The sequence below is a fragment of the Oncorhynchus mykiss genome, chromosome 19 (assembly GCF_057628025.1).
Source record: "Oncorhynchus mykiss isolate SJ-2025 chromosome 19, ASM5762802v1, whole genome shotgun sequence".
Classification (NCBI taxonomy): Eukaryota; Metazoa; Chordata; class Actinopteri; order Salmoniformes; family Salmonidae; genus Oncorhynchus; species Oncorhynchus mykiss.
Window position 1 is genome coordinate 17,847,483 of NC_143040.1, and position 20,268 is coordinate 17,867,750.

Genomic DNA, 20,268 nt, shown 5'->3' on the forward strand with positions numbered 1-20,268 from the left:
TCAGCCTCTTCATTTATAGCCACTATGCTGCATCAGTTGGGTTTCAGGTGATAATGCAGTAACACTTTATTTGAATAGTCCATCTAACATTTCAACTAACCAGTGTTGGGGAGTATTAAACTATATGCGGTTCAACTAGTAATTGAACTACATTTTGCATCAGCTTTGTGGTAGTCAAATTAAATTCATATCATGTTATGCCATGTAACAGTGCTGTTCTGAACGACCAGTTGAAAAACGTGGTGTTGGGTTGTGGGTTCAAAATGCACAACTGCCCTTCAAATACGCCACACGGAGCAAACGTAGGAGATTTCAAAGTTTGTTCAAGAACATTGAAGAACGTTTTGGGGAAACGTGTTGTTCAGTACAAGCAATTACGCAATGCAGCAGACGTTCAGTTGAACTGAGCGCACCCCCGAACTGACTTTCTCACAATCGCTCTACAAACAAATTGCCCAGCATGGTTCATTTCTGAACTGTTAGAGTTAGACCAGTAGCTTAACGTAATACAAAAATTGTTATTTCAGTTGTGATTGGGAAATATTTACCAAATTATCAGGAACGTTTTAGATGTATTTTCCCTTCAAAATGCACCAGAAACAACCATTTCACAGCTATTTATTTAAAAAAGTTATGACATGGGGGCATGCCCCGGCCCCATTGACCTTGACCCCTCCCCAATGGGCAACACAAAGTTACACCCTTGATGTCTATAGTCCGAAATTGTAATTTATTTCGCCACTATGGCCTATTTATTGCCTTTCCTCCGGTAATCCTACCTCATTTGCACACTGTATATAAACATTTTTTTCTACTGTATTATTGACTATGTTTGTTTATTCTGTGTGTAACTCTGTTGTTGTTTGTGCTGCACTGCTTTGCTTTATCTTGGCCAGGTCACAGTTGTAAATTAGAACTTGTTCTCAACTAGCCTACCTGGTTAAATAAAGGTGAAAAGAAAATAGCAGCAAAGGGGGGACCATGATGTTCGACGAGCAGATGTCCACATACTTTTGGTCATGTAGTGTATGTAACCATGGGTCTACACCAGGGGGTGGGGGTGGGCATCAATGTAAAAATAAGAATTTGTTCTTAAAGCTACAACGCAACTCTTTGGGCACCCTGACCAAATTCACATAGAAAAGTGGGTTATATATCTTTCATGCTCATTGAAAGCAAGTCTAAGAAGCAGTAGATCTGTTCTATGTGCTCTATTTCTATGATTCATGTTAAGTTTAGTGGTCTTTTCCTTTCGGTTTTGTACACTGGCTTCACACAGCTGGAAAAAAACTCTGGTTATTGAGAATATATTTCACAGCGGTTTAGATAGCACAATGATTCTCTACACAGGTAGTATTCATCTCTTACCCTGAGGTCCGGCACCTGCTGGATTTCTGTTCCACCCGATAATTAATTGCACACACCTGGTGTCCCAGGTCTAAATCAGTCCCTGATTAGAGGGGAACAATGAAAAATAAGCAGTGGAACTGGCTTCGTGGTCCAGAGTTTAGGCACAAACTGAAATTAGGCAAACTATTAGAATTTTAGCAACCAGGTAATGGCGGTGCGATTTCTGCATATTCTACTTTTAAGTAGTTAACCACATAGCTACCCCGTCTATCTGCAATAACCATTTTTGCACGAACCATGACTCACCGCACTGCTGCTACTGTCACTTTATTCCTAGTTATATGTACACATCTACCTCGTACCCCTGCAGACTTGGTACTGGTACCTCTTGTATATAGCCATGCTATCGTTATTCATTGTACATTTTACAAAGCATGTGACAAATAACATTTGAGTTGCAGTGAAACTCCTGTTCCTATTGCAGTCTTTTTACCTTCCCTCCCATTCAAAATAAAATAAGCTGCAACATGTCATCTCGTAGAGTGACTAGAGTATCCATTGAGGAATTTGGTGCATATTGTGTGATATAAATGAGTTCTAGACTTGTCACTAGCGCAAAACGTAAACATTTTATTTACAAAGCTTGGTCATACAGAGTAAAAAAAAAAAAATGTAGCTATAACCTTGATTTGTGCAACAGGCGGCCACACAAAATCACAGCTCGCTTGTCGCACAGTTGCTATAGCAATTTTATTTTTGGGAAAAAAAATAAAGAATGCAGACAAAGGGGTAAGAAATAAACCTAACAATGTATTCATAATTCATCCAACAAAAATATTAAAAGCGCAGACCCAAAATGAAATACCAATCCTGAAGTCCTCACACAGGTATACATAAAGGGGAGTTGACAGTGAAATTGTGGAATGCGGAGTGGTGCGCTGCTTGAGAACCTTGGGAATGTCTCTGGATTCCATGGGGCGGAGGCAGCTCCAATCTGACCAACCGTCTGGTACAGCCTTGCCCTAGACTAGAGGTCGACCGATTAGGATTTTTCAACGCCGATACCGATTATTGGGAGGACCGAAAAAAACGGACAATGTTTTATTTATTTATAATAATGACAATTACAACAATACTGAATGAACACTTATTTTAACTTAATATAATACATCAATAAAATCAATTTAGCCTCAAGTAAATAATGAAACATGTTCAATTTGGTTTAAATAATGCAAAAACAAAGTGTTGGAGAAGAAAATAAAAGTGCAATATGTGCTATGTAAGAAAGCTAACGTTTCAGTTCCTTGCTCAGAACATGAGAACATATGAAAGCTGGTGGTTCCTTTTAACATGAGTCTTCAATATTCCCAGGTAAGAAGTTTTAGGTTGTAGTTATTATAGGAATTATAGGATTGTTTATCTCTATACCATTTGTATTTCATTAACCTTTGACTAATGGATGTTCTTATAGGCACTTTAGTATTGCCAGTGTAACAGTATAGCTTCCGTCCCTCTCCTCGTTCCTCCCTGGGTTCGAACCAGCAACACAACGACAACAGCCACCATCGAAGCAGCGTTACCCATGCAGAGCAAGGGAAACAACCATTCCAAGGCTCAGAGCGAGCGAGTGATGTTTGAAATGCTATTAGCGCGCGCTAACTAGCTAGCCATTTCACTTCGGTTACACCAGCCTCATCTCGGGACTTGATAGGCTTGAAGTCATAAACAGCGCAATGCTTGACGCACAACGAAGAGCTGCTGGCAAAACGCCCGAAAGTGCTGTTTGAATGAATGTTTATATGCCTGCTTCTGCCTACCACCGCTCAGTCAGATTATATGCAACGCAAAACACATTAGATAATATCTAGTAATATCAACCATATGTAGTTAACTAGCGATTATGATTGATTGTTTTTTATAAGATAAGTTTAATGCTAGCTAGCAACTTACCTTGGCTTACTGCATTAGCTTAACTGGCAATCTCCTTGTGGAGTACAACTAGAGAGAGGCAGGTCGTTATTGCGTGGGACTAGTTAACTGTAAGGTTGCAAGATTGGATCCCCCGAGCTGACAATGTGAAAATCTGTCATTCTGCCCCTGAACAAGGCAGTTAACCCACCGTTCCTAGGCCATCATTGAAAATAAGAATGTGTTCTTAACTGACTTGCCAAGTTAAATAAAAAGGTATAAAAATGTATAAATATAAAAAAAATAATACATTTAAAAAAAAAATCGGCACCCAAAAATACCGATTTCTGATTGTTGTGAAAACTTGAAAAAAATTGGCCCTAATTAACCGGCCATTCCGATTAAAATCGGTCGACCTCTACCCTAGACAGGCTCAAAGCTGGGAGAGAGTCGTGGCGTAGGCAGGGTGGGCGTCAGGGTGGAGAGGGAAGGGGTTGGTAACTTGATAGGCTGCCGTTTTCTGCTCATAATCATCGTTGTCAGGCTCTTGCTTTCTCTTCTCTCCTTGAACAGCCTTGATTTCTGGTAGAAATGGGAAAGGGTTATTATACTATACTAGTGATGCACTGACATGACATTTTTGGCCGATACCGATATGCAACATTTTCCTTGCCAAAAAACCTGATACCGATAACCAATATTTCAAATTTTAGCAGCCTTTTAAGCATTCTAGTACAGTTAAATAGTTAACACACACAACCATGGACGCAGCGGTCTAAGCCACTGCAGCTGAGTGCAAGAGGCGTCACTACAGTCTCTGGTTCAAATCCAGGCTGTATCACATCCAGCCGTGATTGGGGGTCACATAGGGCGGTGCACAATTGGCCCAGCGTCGTCCAGGTTTGGCCGGGGTAGGCCGTCATTGTTGTTCTTAACTGACTTGCCTAGTTAAATAAATGGTTACACACAAACTGACTGTTGTTCAGTCGTTTCATTCTCAACCAGGATTGATATGGAATGCCGTTTGGGTCTTTGCACAGCAAAAAAGATGCATATCGATGAATTGTTGTGACATGAAATTCAAGTGATAATGTAAAAAATGTATGAACGCGTTAAATTATTGTGACATGCAGTCATATTCAGGTCCTGATTGGTCACACCATTTAACGTGTCAAATAAGCTTGTTGACCAATCAGGACCTGAATATGACTGTACGTCACAATAATTTAACATGTTCATTAATTTACGTAGTTATTAAAAATTGATTACACCATAATTTCTATTTCATATATGTCACAACGATTCATCGGTACGTATGCTATGATGCTGGTAAAGTTGTCTCGCACAGTGCTGGTCATAAAAAAAGAAGCTAGCTAGCTCATGGATGCAAACAATGTTCTTCCCCAAAAACATAGCAAAACCACATGTTTCAGTAGCATAGCTAGGTGTCATCTAAAATAACCCTAATTTATAAGACAGTTCTTATTTGATTAATGGTGGTCGGACCCATCTATGTGAAGCTAGCCACAATAAGGATTAGCCACACTAGTGGACTTTGCGGTTAGCCTTCAAAATAAAAGTTTGGCATAATGCTACTATTTGTATTCATTTGCATCACTGTCAATGACACTTATTTTGAAGGCAAACTGAAAATTCCACTATTGTGCCTAATCCTTATTGTGGCTAGCTTCATGACACATAACCCGGTCCGGTCGAGCATCACTAGCCAGATGAAGTTAACTGGCTGCTTATAACGTTAGCATTGGGCAACAGGGTTAAGTAGCTGGCTAGCTATTTATTTTCATGAACTGAAGTTCAATTTCAATAGGTGAACAACAATTGGCTACCTAGCTAACACTTACGATTCCTAAATCATTGCTAAGAATAATGAAAATGACTGCAGTTTCTACTGTCATTGCTTTTCAAGCTGGTTGTATTGGTGCTACCTAAAGCTAGCTACCCCAGAAGAGGAGGTCAAACAAATGACGCTTTATTAAACGCGGTATTGTAAGCATCGTTCATGGCCTTTATTAAACGCGGTATTGTAAACATCGTTCATGGCCTTTATTAAACGCGGTATTGTAAGCATCGTTCATGGCCTTTATTAAACGCGGTATTGTAAGCATCGTTCATGGCCTTTATTAAACGCGGTATTGTAAACATCGTTCATGGCCTTTATTAAACGCTGTATTGTAAGCATCGTTCATGGCCTTTATTAAACGCGGTATTGTAAACATCGTTCATGGCCTTTATTAAACGCGGTATTGTAAACATCGTTCATGGCCTTTATTAAACGCGGTATTGTAAGCATCGTTCATGGCCTTTATTAAACGCGGTATTGTAAGCATCGTTCATGGCCTTTATTAAACGCGGTATTGTAAACATCGTTCATGGCCTTTATTAAACGCGGTATTGTAAGCATCGTTCATGGCCTTTATTAAACGCGGTATTGTAAGCATCGTTCATGGCCTTTATTAAACGCGGTATTGTAAGCATCGTTCATGGCCTTTATTAAACGCGGTATTGTAAGCATCGTTCATGGCCTTTATTAAACGCGGTATTGTAAGCATCGTTCATGGCCTTTATTAAACGCGGTATTGTAAACATCGTTCATGGCCTTTATTAAACGCGGTATTGTAAGCATCGTTCATGGCCTTTATTAAACGCGGTATTGTAAGCATCGTTCATGGCCTTTATTAAACGCGGTATTGTAAGCATCGTTCATGGCCTTTATTAAACGCGGTATTGTAAACATCGTTCATGGCCTTTATTAAACGCGGTATTGTAAGCATCGTTCATGGCCTTTATTAAACGCGGTATTGTAAACATCGTTCATGGCCTTTATTAAACGCGGTATTGTAAGCATCGTTCATGGCCTTTATTAAACGCGGTATTGTAAACATCGTTCATGGCCTTTATTAAACGCGGTATTGTAAGCATCGTTCATGGCCTTTATTAAACGCGGTATTGTAAACATCGTTCATGGCCTTTATTAAACGCGGTATTGTAAACATCATTCATGGCCTTTATTAAACGCGGTATTGTAAACATCGTTCATGGCCTTTATTAAACGCGGTATTGTAAACATCGTTCATGGCCTTTATTAAACGCGGTATTGTAAGCATCGTTCATGGCCTTTATTAAACGCGGTATTGTAAGCATCGTTCATGGCCTTTATTAAACGCGGTATTGTAAACATCGTTCATGGCCTTTATTAAACGCGGTATTGTAAGCATCGTTCATGGCCTTTATTAAACGCGGTATTGTAAGCATCGTTCATGGCCTTTATTAAACGCGGTATTGTAAACATCGTTCATGGCCTTTATTAAACGCGGTATTGTAAACATCGTTCATGGCCTTTATTAAACGCGGTATTGTAAACATCGTTCATGGCCTTTATTAAACGCGGTATTGTAAACATCGTTCATGGCCTTTATTAAACGCGGTATTGTAAGCATCGTTCATGGCCTTTATTAAACGCGGTATTGTAAACATCGTTCATGGCCTTTATTAAACGCGGTATTGTAAACATCGTTCATGGCCTTTATTAAACGCGGTATTGTAAACATCGTTCATGGCCTTTATTAAACGCGGTATTGTAAACATCGTTCATGGCCTTTATTAAACGCGGTATTGTAAACATCGTTCATGGCCTTTATTAAACGCGGTATTGTAAACATCGTTCATGGCCTTTATTAAACGCGGTATTGTAAGCATCGTTCATGGCCTTTATTAAACGCGGTATTGTAAACATCGTTCATGGCCTTTATTAAACGCGGTATTGTAAACATCGTTCATGGCCTTTATTAAACGCGGTATTGTAAGCATCGTTCATGGCCTTTATTAAACGCGGTATTGTAAACATCGTTCATGGCCTTTATTAAACGCGGTATTGTAAGCATCGTTCATGGCCTTTATTAAACGCGGTATTGTAAACATCGTTCATGGCCTTTATTAAACGCGGTATTGTAAACATCGTTCATGGCCTTTATTAAACGCGGTATTGTAAACATCGTTCATGGCCTTTATTAAACGCGGTATTGTAAACATCGTTCATGGCCTTTATTAAACGCGGTATTGTAAACATCGTTCATGGCCTTTATTAAACGCGGTATTGTAAGCATCGTTCATGGCCTTTATTAAACGCGGTATTGTAAACATCGTTCATGGCCTTTATTAAACGCGGTATTGTAAACATCGTTCATGGCCTTTATTAAACGCGGTATTGTAAACATCGTTCATGGCCTTTATTAAACGCGGTATTGTAAACATCGTTCATGGCCTTTATTAAACGCGGTATTGTAAACATCGTTCATGGCCTTTATTAAACGCGGTATTGTAAGCATCGTTCATGGCCTTTATTAAACGCGGTATTGTAAACATCGTTCATGGCCTTTATTAAACGCGGTATTGTAAACATCGTTCATGGCCTTTATTAAACGCGGTATTGTAAGCATCGTTCATGGCCTTTATTAAACGCGGTATTGTAAACATCGTTCATGGCCTTTATTAAACGCGGTATTGTAAACATCGTTCATGGCCTTTATTAAACGCGGTATTGTAAACATCGTTCATGGCCTTTATTAAACGCGGTATTGTAAACATCGTTCATGGCCTTTATTAAACGCGGTATTGTAAGCATCGTTCATGGCCTTTATTAAACGCGGTATTGTAAGCATCGTTCATGGCCTTTATTAAACGCGGTATTGTAAACATCGTTCATGGCCTTTATTAAACGCGGTATTGTAAGCATCGTTCATGGCCTTTATTAAACGCGGTATTGTAAACATCGTTCATGGCCTTTATTAAACGCGGTATTGTAAACATCGTTCATGGCCTTTATTAAACGCGGTATTGTAAACATCGTTCATGGCCTTTATTAAACGCGGTATTGTAAACATCGTTCATGGCCTTTATTAAACGCGGTATTGTAAGCATCGTTCATGGCCTTTATTAAACGCGGTATTGTAAACATCGTTCATGGCCTTTATTAAACGCGGTATTGTAAGCATCGTTCATGGCCTTTATTAAACGCGGTATTGTAAACATCGTTCATGGCCTTTATTAAACGCGGTATTGTAAACATCGTTCATGGCCTTTATTAAACGCGGTATTGTAAACATCGTTCATGGCCTTTATTAAACGCGGTATTGTAAACATCGTTCATGGCCTTTATTAAACGCGGTATTGTAAACATCGTTCATGGCCTTTATTAAACGCGGTATTGTAAACATCGTTCATGGCCTTTATTAAACGCGGTATTGTAAGCATCGTTCATGGCCTTTATTAAACGCGGTATTGTAAGCATCGTTCATGGCCTTTATTAAACGCGGTATTGTAAGCATCGTTCATGGCCTTTATTAAACGCGGTATTGTAAGCATCGTTCATGGCCGGTGTTTGCAGACTTTTTTTGTAGAGCTTTGACAGTTCTACTGTATCATTTTTGACACGCAAAGACCCAAACGGCGTTCCATAGTATGTATGTCATAATGCTATTACGGTGTTACTCCGGTAGGAGCTATTCTGAAACATAGCGCAATTGGTAGTGTGTACCAGTGCTCGACCAGTCGGCGAAAGCCAACATCACCCACGTGGCGTCATTAGCTCATGTACCTACTTTATAAGTATGCATGTCAGCTTTGACATCGGTTTTGCACATTGGCGCTAATCAGATATGTTCACCGATATATCGTGCATCCCTATACTATAATGGTACTGTACTTAGTGAAGTATCCAAAAGTGAGCTTGTGTCAAAGTATGAATGACATACCATCTTCGTCAACTTCATCATCAATGCCAAGGTCTTCCTCCTGGAGAGAAGTAACAGAGCAGGTCAGCATCCACAGAGCTCTCAAACCATGTTGATCTTTTTAAACTATTGGGTCACAAACAAACCGAAAATGGCTTTACCTCCTTATCTTCGCTGATCTCATCATCCTCTCCTACTACTACACCCTCCTCTTCATAGTCATCATCCTCCTCGTCAAAGTCTTCCTCCTCTATGTCCTCATCCTCTCCTAAAAAACAAATACACCACCTCCATTGTCAGTCATCACAGAGAAATGCCGACAAACCCTACAAATACACAACAGAATTGCCTTCCATGACAAAACATATAGATTGCAATATATAAATATTCCATTTAGCAGATGTTTTATAGTGATGCGAGCATACATTTTACAAACAGGTGGTCCCGGGAATCGAACCCAGTATCCTGCCGTTGCAAGTGCCATGCTCTACCAACTGAGCTACAGAAGACCTTCCAGTCAACGCACATCAGCACTTACATTTCCTTGTATTCCCTCAAAAACACAAACTAAATGGCTGCCCACCCTCATCGTCGTCATCGTCCACCTCTCCGTCCGAGTCGGTCGCCTCCCGGTCCTCCGCGTCGTACCCGTCCAGGTAGGTGAGCTGAGGGAGCAGCTTGAACACACTCTCCCTGTAGTCGTTCAGGTTGGTCACCTCACAGTTGAACAAGTCTAGAGACTTCAGGCCATCCAGCTTTTTCTGTGGGACCAAATTGGTCAAAACTATATGGGGAAATGAGATGGTGTCGCACTGTATTGTGCTCTACCGGGAGTTTGGTGTACCTACCAAAGGTTCCAACGTGCTGATGTCTTTCAGTTGGTTCCCGCTAAGATTTAGATGTGTGAGGTTGGGGAGTTTCTCTGCTAGCACGTCAAGGCCACCAGAGATTCTGTTGTCACTGAGTTCCAACTGCAACATAATGTGAAGATATCAGTCACTTCTGTCCAAAAACACCAAAGCAAGTAACAGCCTTTCAGAAAATAATGAGTACGTCCCAAATTAATCATTTGTGTTAAAAATTGAGAGGCCCCCCCCCCCCACCTTTTTCAATTTCCCAAGTTTGGGAAGGTTGGAGACTGAGATTAGGCCAACGTTTATCAAACTGAGGAATTCCAGATTGACAAATTCTTCTGTAAGGCCTTTGATTTTCCCTTCATTTGATCTGCAGTTGTCCAGGACAAGTTCCCGTACCTATAAGGATAAAATAATTTGTTAAATTGTAATCCATGTAATTCAAAAGAAAAAAAAAAAACACATGCATGAGTTGTTTCAGATGCATTAAACACTCAATGGATAATGCACCCATATTATGAAAAACATGTTATGCATTTATATAAAAGTTGTGGGAAACCTGTTTAGAATAGTCACATGTTGGCAACAGTAACTTGCTGCATCAATATTTTCCATGGATAAAAACAAAAAGCTTTTAATCTAAACTTCAGGATGAAAAAGGTCAATACACAAAATATGGACCACAATGATAGGAGTGGCTGTTATTCCACTGACTTCTGTATGAATACTTGCAACTGCTCAGTTCCTAGTTACAAAATGTTCCATTTAATTGTTTAAAGAGCAGAGTTCACATTTAATAGTCAGGGACAGTCGTTGCGCAACAAAAAGGTTGAAGAAAGTTAACGTTGAACGTCAAAGGTCATGATTTGCACACTAACAAAGTGAAACATTGATAAGGCTGTCGAGTGGAGCCATCAATAAAGGTATTCGGTTGCATGATGTTTTATGTCAAGGCACCACGGTTGTTTCTTTAAACCAGCTGCCACGAGGAAGAACCGCACAATACAGTTCTACCTTCACTTGCCCGCTGTTCAGTCACTAATGACACATGCAATGCTTTTTGTTAGCAAGCTCGCTACAGGCTAGCCATTGCCCTTTTAAGCGCTGCCGTGCAGTTGAGGACCTGCAAGAGAAGCCTGACTGCCCGCCATTACCTACCCTACAGCAATGGAAAGGATTGCAAATATACTCTAAAGTGAAAACACTGTTAGAAATTAGATTGCAACTGCAGCCCGCAAATCGGGGTGTTCCTACAGGAGCCTCTCTATATTGTAATGACCTGACTAGATCATAAAGGAACAATTGTCCAGACTGAGGCTCGAGTTTACAAATTGACGGTTTATTAACCCAACTTTACACAGGCTACTGTTTGGCCATAGCCCACGCCAAATAAATGAAAGATACCCCACAAACCAACAGTGACCTCTTGTGAAGCCCAGACGTAAGAGAGAGAACAATGGCTAAACCTGGTCTTAACTTCCAATGCTCCATCCCCCTGCCCAACCCCCCTCCACGCCACTCCGCCAGGATGCCCAGCATCAGAACATTCCAGGCATTCCCGTGATTGGCAGATAGCAGGTTGATTGGCATGTCGGACACCACGAACACTGGTAAGTACAACACAACCCACTTATAGCCTAACACATAACACACAGCTGTCTGTGCGGGTCGCTATACAGCCCCCCCACCACAAAGTCCCTCGTCCCCGAGGGAACAAAGTCTGTGAAGCTACCCGGAGGACTCCTTTGCCTGTGTGGCCGTGATGGTCGCAGAGTGTCCAGATGTGAAACAGGGGGCTGCCCCTCTGGGACCCAGGGGATGAAGGAAGGGATATGGGGGACAAGGAAGTGGGAATGGGGAATACAGTCCATGGCTCCGGGGAACAACGCGGTGACACAGGGAGAGAGACAGGGGGAGTGGGCTGTCTGGAGCCTTGTCTGCGGCACCTGGAGAATGTCATTGCCAGAGAGGGGAAATTGTGGGGGTCCCTGGGGTTTGGGGAGAATAGGCCCCTCTGTATGGGGCTAACCTGTCCCGGTGAGGTGACACCTTTTTCCCCCTGGGAGGAAGCTGCACCCAGTAAACAACCTCCCCTACCCTCTCCAGAACACTGCAGGGTCCCACCCAGTGACTGTCCAACTTGGGGCATCTGCCTTTTTTCCTTAGGGGGCTGTAGACCCAGACCAGCTCCCCAGCCACAAAGTGCCTTCCCCAGGTGTGTACGTCATAGTTCCTCTTCTGCCTCACACCTGCATTCACCAGCTGCTCTCTGGCAAAGGTGTGGGCTGTCTTCAGGCGGTCCTGGAGTCTCCGGGCATACTCCTGCCCCGGGGGAACATGAGGGCTATCCAGGGGCCGACCAAATGCCATCTCCGCAGTGGTGCGAATCTCTCCCCCCAGCATGAGGAGGGCAGGCGTGCAGGAGGTGGAGTCTTGGACAGCGGAGCGGCATGCCATGAGGACCATAGGCAGGTGCTTGTCCCAGTCACGCTGGTGTTTGGAAGAGACGACGGCCAGCTGCTGTCCAAGCATTGTGTTGAAGCGCTCCACAAGGCCATCACTTTGAGGGTAGTGCGGGTCTTGTGCATACCCAGCCTCTCACACATGGTGGCAAACACACGGGACTCAAAGTTTCTGCCTTGGTCGCTGTGGATGGACTCATGCAGCTCCAAACCTGCTGAACATCCCCGCTGTCAGGGCAGAGCATAGGCCTCAGGCCATTTTGTGAAATAGTCCATGGCCTTGAGCACCCAGCGGTTTCCACTGTCTGTGGTGGGGAACGGCCCGACTACATCCACTCCCACCCTCTCCATGGGAGCCCCCACTGGGAACTGTTGGAGCTGAGCACGAGAGCGGCCTGGGGGTCCCTTTTTCGCTGTGCAGTGGTCACAGTGGCGGCAAAAGTCCTCCACATCCCTCTTGTGCTGCCCCCAGTAAAAGCCCTGACAGAGGCAGCGCAGTGTTTTTGTGACCCCAAAGTGTCCAGTCCCCACCCCCCCATGAGTACTCTGGAGCACAGCCTCCCGCAATGCTTTTGGGACCACCACCTGCCACCTCTCCTCTCCCGTAGCCGACTCATTCCACGCCCGCTGTAGCACGCCATCAGCCAGCCGCAGTCTCTCAAACTTTGACCACAACCCTTTGGTCGGGAGTGAGAGCGCTGTCACCTCTTCCCATGGTGGCCTCACCTGCGCCTCTACCCACTGTAGCACTGGCTGTAGGTCTGTGTCCCGTCCCTGCTGCTGCCCCCATTCAGCCACGTCGACAGTCTGCAGCTCACAGCAGACAGGCCCGCTCGCCCGACACACTGTGGCACAGACCCCCTCTGCACACAGCTCTCTCTCCCGTCCCTCTCTCCACTCACAGTGGCGGCAGCCGTCTGTAGTAGAGGGCCGACGGGACTTGGTGTTGGCGTTGGAGTGGCGTGCCCCTGCCCTGTGCACCACTGAAGTCATACGGCTGAACCTCCTCCAACCAGCGAGCCACCTGCCCCTCTGAAAGACATGAGCCACTGGAGAGCAGAGGGGTCAGTCCTTACAGTAAAGGACAAGCCACCCAGGTAGTACTTGAAGTGTTTGACGGAAGCCACAACAGCCAAGAGCTCCCGCCGGGTGACACAGTAGCGGCGCTCATGTTTGTCAAATGTTTTGCTGAAGTACGCCACCACTCTCTCCCCCTCTGACCCACCTGGGCCAGCACCCCACCCATGTCCACATTGCTCGTGTCTGTGTCCAGGATAAAGGGCAAGGTGAGGTCAGGGGGGGGCACATTTGAGGGTGGTGAAGGCCTCGTCACACTCCACTGTCTAAGTGAAATCCTTGTCCTTTGGCAGCAGGCGGTTCAGGGGAGCAGCGACGCTTGAGGAGCCCCGTACAAACCTCCTGTAGTACGAGGCCAGGCCCAGGAAGCTCTTCAGCTGACGCTGGTCGGTGGGGGTGGGCCAGTCTCGGACAGCCCCCACCTTGTCCTCCATGGTGCTGATCCCCTCCTTCCCCACTCTGTGGCCTAAGAAGGACACCTCTCTCCTCATGAAGTGGCACTTCTCGGGGTGGAGCTTCAGACCTGCGGCAGCCACCCGCTCCAGCACACGCCGAAGCGCCACCAGGGCTGACTGGAAGGGGCTGCCATGGGCCAGGATGTCATAGAGGTATACCAGACACTGCTGTTGGGGGATGCCATCCAGCACCCTGTCCATCAAATGCTCAAAAGTAGCTGGAGCGTTGCACAGGCCGAAGCACATTATGGTGCCAGGTTTCCTCCAGACATGACGCTTAGCATTCAGGCCAAAGACTTCAATCTTGGTTTCATCAGACCAGAGAATCTTGTTTTCCATGGTCCGAGAGTCCTTTAGGTGCCTTTTGGCAAACTCCAATTGGGCTGTCATGTGCCTTACTGAGGAGTGGCTTTCATCTGCCCACTCCAGCAAGACCTGATTGGTGAAGTGCTGCAGAGATGAGAGAACCTTCCAGAAGGACAACCATCTCCACAGAGGAACTCTAGAGCTCTGTCAGAGTAGCCATCAGATTCTTGGTCACCTCCCTGACCAAGGCCCTCCTCCCCCGATTGCTCAGTCTGGCCGGGCGGCCAGCTCCAGGAAGAGTCTTGGTGGTTCCAAACTTCTTAAGAATGATTTAAGAATGATGGAGGCCACTGTGTTCTTGGTGTGCCTTCAATGATGCAGACATTTTTTGGTACCCTTCCCCAGATCTGTGCCTTGACACAATCTGTCTCATGGCTTGGTTTTTGCTCTGATGTGTACTGTGGTACCTTAAAATAGACAGGTGTGTGCCTTTCCAAATCATTTCCAATCAATTGATTTCACCACAGTTGTCTCAATAATGATCAATGGAAACAGGATGCACCTGAGCTCAATTGAGTCTCATAGCAAAGGGTCTGAATACATATGTAAATAAGTTTTTTGTTTTTTTTTATTAATTTTAAACAACCATTTTCACTTTGTCATTATGGGGTAACAAAACGTGGGGGTCTGGGGGTCTGAATACTTTCCGAAGGTTGCTGGCTGTCACGTGACCTATATCAGTACACTTAACTTGAACATTATGAAACATATATTAGATCAAATACACCTCACGTAGCAAATAGGCCATACATTTTTGTTGACCAAATTCAAAACTCATTGACCGCCATACAAAAACTCCTTGCTTGGTTGGCGAAACAACCCCACTAGCTGGAGGGAGAAAGATTTTCAGCCAAATTAGGCCTCACTTCCTCTTTGTTATAGCTAGTACACACCAGTAGCACAGAACAATCAGACAGATATTTCACCAGTTGTATGAATGTAAAGCATCTGGTTGGTGTCTGGTTAGCATCTGGTCACGCAATACTAAATATGGTGATGAGAGGAAGCCCAGTGGCCAGCAATGGGAGAAGATGGAGTTTGGGCCGACATTTTGCTAATTTTCTCATCTATTAAACATTTGATCTCCATACAGTATTGTGTTTCCAAAACTAGAATCTGTAACAGACAAGAGTTTTGTAGACTTTACCCTTTGCCAAAGTAAAAAAAAAATTACGTGTTCCATATGAAAAATATGCAATAAATGTTAGAACGTGCCAATAGGATCTCACTAGCTCGTGCATGCTCTGCCCATCTCCTTGATTGTTCTGCCAACTATGATTAATTTGCTCCCATTGGAAATGACAGGCTCAGGTCTATCTTGGGCACAGGAGGTTGGTGGCACAGGATGTTGGTGGCACCTTAATTGGGGAGAATGGACTCGTGTTAATGACTGGAGTGGAATGGTATCAAATGTGACTCGTTTCAGAAAAAACCTTGCGTATGTCACGGGTCACTATTTCACAGGAGAGCCATTTGAATATAATTTTTTTTTAAATCAAAATGCATATTTTGGCAGAAATGTCTTCTGAAACATAACTTTCATGTGCCTTAATAAAACTGGTATGCCTTCTGTAAATACAAATAAAATTGTTAAAATACTGAGCCTAGTTGGTTTAGCCACAGAAAGACAGCAACCTTCTCGCTAGCCATGATTGGCGGAGATAATGAGTGGACTGGACATGCCGAGAGATGAGTTCGGATTGGTCTGCCATATAGCACGCTTCTGTCCATTTGAGCTGGTCAGTATGTGTAGGTAATCCTGTCTTGTGTGGCTTTTTTTTTTACAAGTATATTGCGTAGGAGAACTGCATAAGTGTTGCTCTCCACTTTCTGGAGGACCAAGTTTTAATCAGTGGAATTAGAGAATGATAGCTAAGGAGATGGAGAAAACACCAGTCTCTGGATTACATCTCCAAACTAAGGGCAACCATGGTCAAATACATCAAACACGTGGTTTCCGGCCATTATGAGTCGTTCTCCCCGCAGCAGCCTTCTGTGCTCTTGGGTTAGTTATAAAAATCTTTACCAGTAGTGTCCTTCGCCCCCACCGGTCGGACACCGGTTTCCCGCAGTTCTGTTAACGACGGCGGCAGTGGAGGACACTGTGCTAGCTTAGCCAGCTCGTCCTGAGGCTGAAGCCGGTACACAGCAGGCGGGGACGATGACGTGTGTTAGCTAGCTAACAGTGTTGCTGACTAGCAAGCTAGCTAGTTAGCACATGGTGTCGTCCCAGCCTCCCACCTGTCGTGGGGGCGACCGTTAGACAGTGTCCTTCGCCCCTGCTTGTCAGGCATGGTTTTCTCCGGTACGTGGGGGCGACAGTGTGCTAGCTAGCTAACTAACATGCTAGCACACAGTGTTGCTAACTAGCATGCTAGCACATAGTGTTTCCCCAGTTTCCCGACTGCTGTGGGAGCGACCCGGTACAGTGTCCCGCTAGCTAGCAAAGAGGACTCTGGTATACAGCAGGCGGGGGCGACGCCGTGCGTTAACTAATAAGCTAACAGTGTCGCTGTCTAGCAAGCTAGCTAGTTAGCACATGGTATCACCCCAGCCTCCCATGTGTTGTGCTAGTGGGAGGTGGGGGGCGACCGGTAAACAGTGTCCTTCGCACCCGCCTGTCAGGCATGGTTTTCTCCGGTATGTGGGGGCAAAAGTGTGCTAGCTAGCTAACTAACAAGCTAGCAGTGTCACCCCAGCCTCCCGACTGCTGTGCTAGCGACCACTAGACAGTGTCCCGCTAGCAGGCAAAGAGGACTCCGGTACACAGCAGGAGAGGGTGAAACATTTATTTCCCTTTTGATCCACATTCAAAAAGGTGTCACACAAGCATGAAGATGTTGTGCTCTAGGGGTGCATTCATGCGGGAACCAATGGACTTATCGGGGTGTTTCTACAGATGCAGGAGGGGACGTCCCTAAAGATGCAGGAATGCCCACATGCAACAACGCCCTGAATTGCAGGCTGCACACTATTGGAAATCAGTAAAACAAAGATGGAGTTCCTTCCTCTAGAGCTTCAAATACGACAGAATGACAACATGGCGATTCCTGAGATGCAGTGATCTAAACGCTCCAAATAAGAATTACTGTTTACTCGCAGTAATACCGTAAAAATATCAATTAAAATGCATTCAATGTTGAATACTTGTATTCATGCATGCATGAAAAGCCAGAGGGTCGAACGGAGTTTTAGCAACCCACACACCGAACGCCTTTTGCTCGGTCTCATGTCATTCAGGCCGGCTTTTTCACAAGACGGCGACCAACATGTTAATTGTCTTTCCTATACATTATAAAATGTGAAATTATTAACACAAAGTACAAAATATCGACAATGAACGTGGAGCTTGTTGGCCAGTTTCGGTAAGTTTTTTGTTTTCCTTCGTGGTAGTTGCGAGGAATAATATGGCTGGGAATATACATTCGTTGACCGCTCGCAACAGACGAAGTCGATCGAACTGGACCAAAACAATGGAATTGCCATGGAAACGCATATGGGAAAGGGCTGTGGAGGAAAGATTCCGAATTTCTTCATTGCCCCCAACGAAATGAGTTTACATTTAGGCAATGTATTTTACACGTTAAGGTAAAAATCGGTGTAGAACGCTTATATGGATGTCCACATCATGTCATCGTAACCAATCAACTGTGTTACAGTTAAAAAAACGACTGACTACCACCGATTTATGTATGCTACCTAACAAGTTTAGCTATATGAACGGGAGTTAGTATTTAGCCGTCACTTCTTCTGAGCCTTAAGGAGCAACTTCTAAACATTATGCAGCGAAAACAGCCAAACATATCAATCGGGTTGTGGGCCTGTGACAATACATAAATAAACCCTTATTTGATACATCCACTTTGTTTGGCGCACATTCAACAAATCTGACCTATCTAATCAATGGAACGGTCTGCATTCCACTGACTCCTTTACCGTATCTACACAGGCGATGTTTTTCCACTCTTCGTTTGCCCGGCGTTTGCTGCTATAGCCCATCCGTGACAAGGATCGGCGAGTTGTGCGTTCCGAGATGCCGTTCTGCACACCACTGTTGTACTGCGCCGTTATTTGTCTAATTGTAGCCCGCCTGTTAGTTTGCACGATTCTTTCCAATCTCCTTCGACCCCTCTTATCAACGAGCTGTTTACGCCCACTGGACTGTCGCTGACTGGATGTTTTTTGTTTGTCGCGCCATTCTCGGTAAACCACAGACACTGCTGTGCGTGAAAAGCCCAAGAGTGCGGCTGTTTGTGAGATACTGGATCCGGCGCGTCTGGAACCGACGATCATACCACGCTCAAAGTCCCTTAAGTCACTCTTTTTGCCCATTCTTACGTTCAATATAACAGTATAACTAGACGCCTGTCTGCACGCTTTATATAGCAAGCCACGTGACTGTCTGTAGGAGCGATCCATTTTCGGGAACGGGGTGGTGCACCAAATTATGTGTTTAACCCCTGGAGTGGGGTAATGTATTGCAGCCATCTTGGCACTCAATTGTGAAACAGAGTATTTTAAAAGCTATAGAAAAGCATGTGTCTACATTCGTTTTTGACACGTGTATTCTATTACAGACAACTTCATGCATTCTTTTAAATTATATAAGCTAAGCATAAAATATAAAAATGTTCCTTAAAGTAAAAGAAACGTCCCCTTTTCAGGACCCTGTCTTTCAAAGATAATTCGTAAAAATCCAAATAACACAGATCTTCATTGTAAAAGGATTTAAACACTGTTTCCCATGCTTGAACCATAAACAATTAATGAACATCCACCTGGAATGTCATTAAGTCACTAACAGCTTATAGACAGACGGTAGGCAATTAAGGTCACAGTTATGAAAACTTAGGACACTAAAGAGGCCTTTCTACTGACTCTGAAAAACACCAAAAGAAAGTTGCCCAGGATCCCTGCTCATCTGTGTGAACGTGCCTTAGGCATGGTGCAAGGAGGCATGAGGACTGCAGATGTGGCCAGGGAAATAAATTGCAATGTCCGTACTGTGAGATGAACAAGACACGGAGACAGGATGGACAGCTGATCGTCCTCGCAGTGGCAGGCCACGTGTAACTGTAACCGATGTGAAATGGATAGCTAGTTAGCGGTGGTGCGCGCTAATAGCGTTTCAATCGGTGACGTCACTCACTCTGAGACCTTGAAGTAGTGGTTCCCCTACTTCCCCTTGCTCCGCAAGGGCCGCGGCTTTTGTGGAGCGATGGGTACCGATGCTTCGTGGGTGTCAGTTGTTGATGTGTGCAGAGGGTCCCTGGTTCGAGCCCGGGTAGGGGCGAGGGGACGGACTAAAGTTAAACTGTCAAACATCCGAACATCACACCTGCGGGACAGGTACAGGATGGCAACAACAACTGCCGAAGAGCCAGATCTCAATCCCATTGAGCACGTCTGGGACCTGTTGGATCGGAAGGTGAGGGCTAGGGCCATTCCCCCCAGAAATGACCGGGAACTTGCAGGTGCTTTGGTAGAAGAGTGGGGTAACATCTCACAGCAATAATTGTCAAATCTGGTGCAGTCCATGAGGAGATGCAGCTGGTGGCCACACCAGATACTGACTGTTACTTTTGATTTTGACCCTCCCCATGAAACATAATTGAAATACTGCAGAATCCCATTCATTCCTATGGAGGACTGCTCCTACTATGGAGTGCCAATATGGCCAACCGGTGGCTTCAAAGCCTCAATGCCCAATAAATAGCATCAGCAATCCAGGGTTTATATACATCATTGGGTCTACCTAAAACTGACCAGAGTATGTAACAAATCAGCTTTAACTTGCCAGAAAATACATTTGTTTATGAATATCAAATCAAACAATATAGCATTTGTCGAGATGTGAGGCTAGGCGAGTAGAAGATGATCTGCAACATTGTATATGGCAATGGCCCCTCAATAACTTAAATCGACTGTTAGCAAGCTAGTATTATAAACTGGGTGGTTCGAGCCCTGAATGCTGATTGGCTGATAGCCATGGTATAACATGGCTATGACAAAACATGTATTTTTACTGCTCTCATTTCATTGGAAA

General features: G+C 44.3%; 1 protein-coding gene and 1 long non-coding RNA gene across 2 annotated transcripts; one reads left to right on the plus strand and one right to left on the minus strand.

Moving 5' to 3' along the window:
- Positions 1–1,960: 1,960 nt before the first annotated feature.
- LOC110533194 (uncharacterized) lies at positions 1,961–19,899 on the minus strand. The gene is made up of 7 exons (XM_036973437.2): positions 18,159–19,899; positions 10,112–10,261; positions 9,857–9,979; positions 9,592–9,769; positions 9,170–9,276; positions 9,030–9,069; positions 1,961–3,840 (listed from the first exon to the last, which is right to left on the minus strand). Exons 1-7 carry the CDS (start codon positions 18,708–18,710, stop codon positions 3,692–3,694), a joined length of 1,299 nt encoding a protein of 432 aa, XP_036829332.2. The 5' UTR covers positions 18,711–19,899; the 3' UTR covers positions 1,961–3,691.
- Positions 9,030–9,664, plus strand: LOC149975107 (uncharacterized). Its single transcript, XR_016488804.1, has 2 exons — positions 9,030–9,091; positions 9,447–9,664. It is a non-coding gene; the product is annotated as an uncharacterized LOC149975107 (long non-coding RNA).
- Positions 19,900–20,268: the final 369 nt, after the last annotated feature.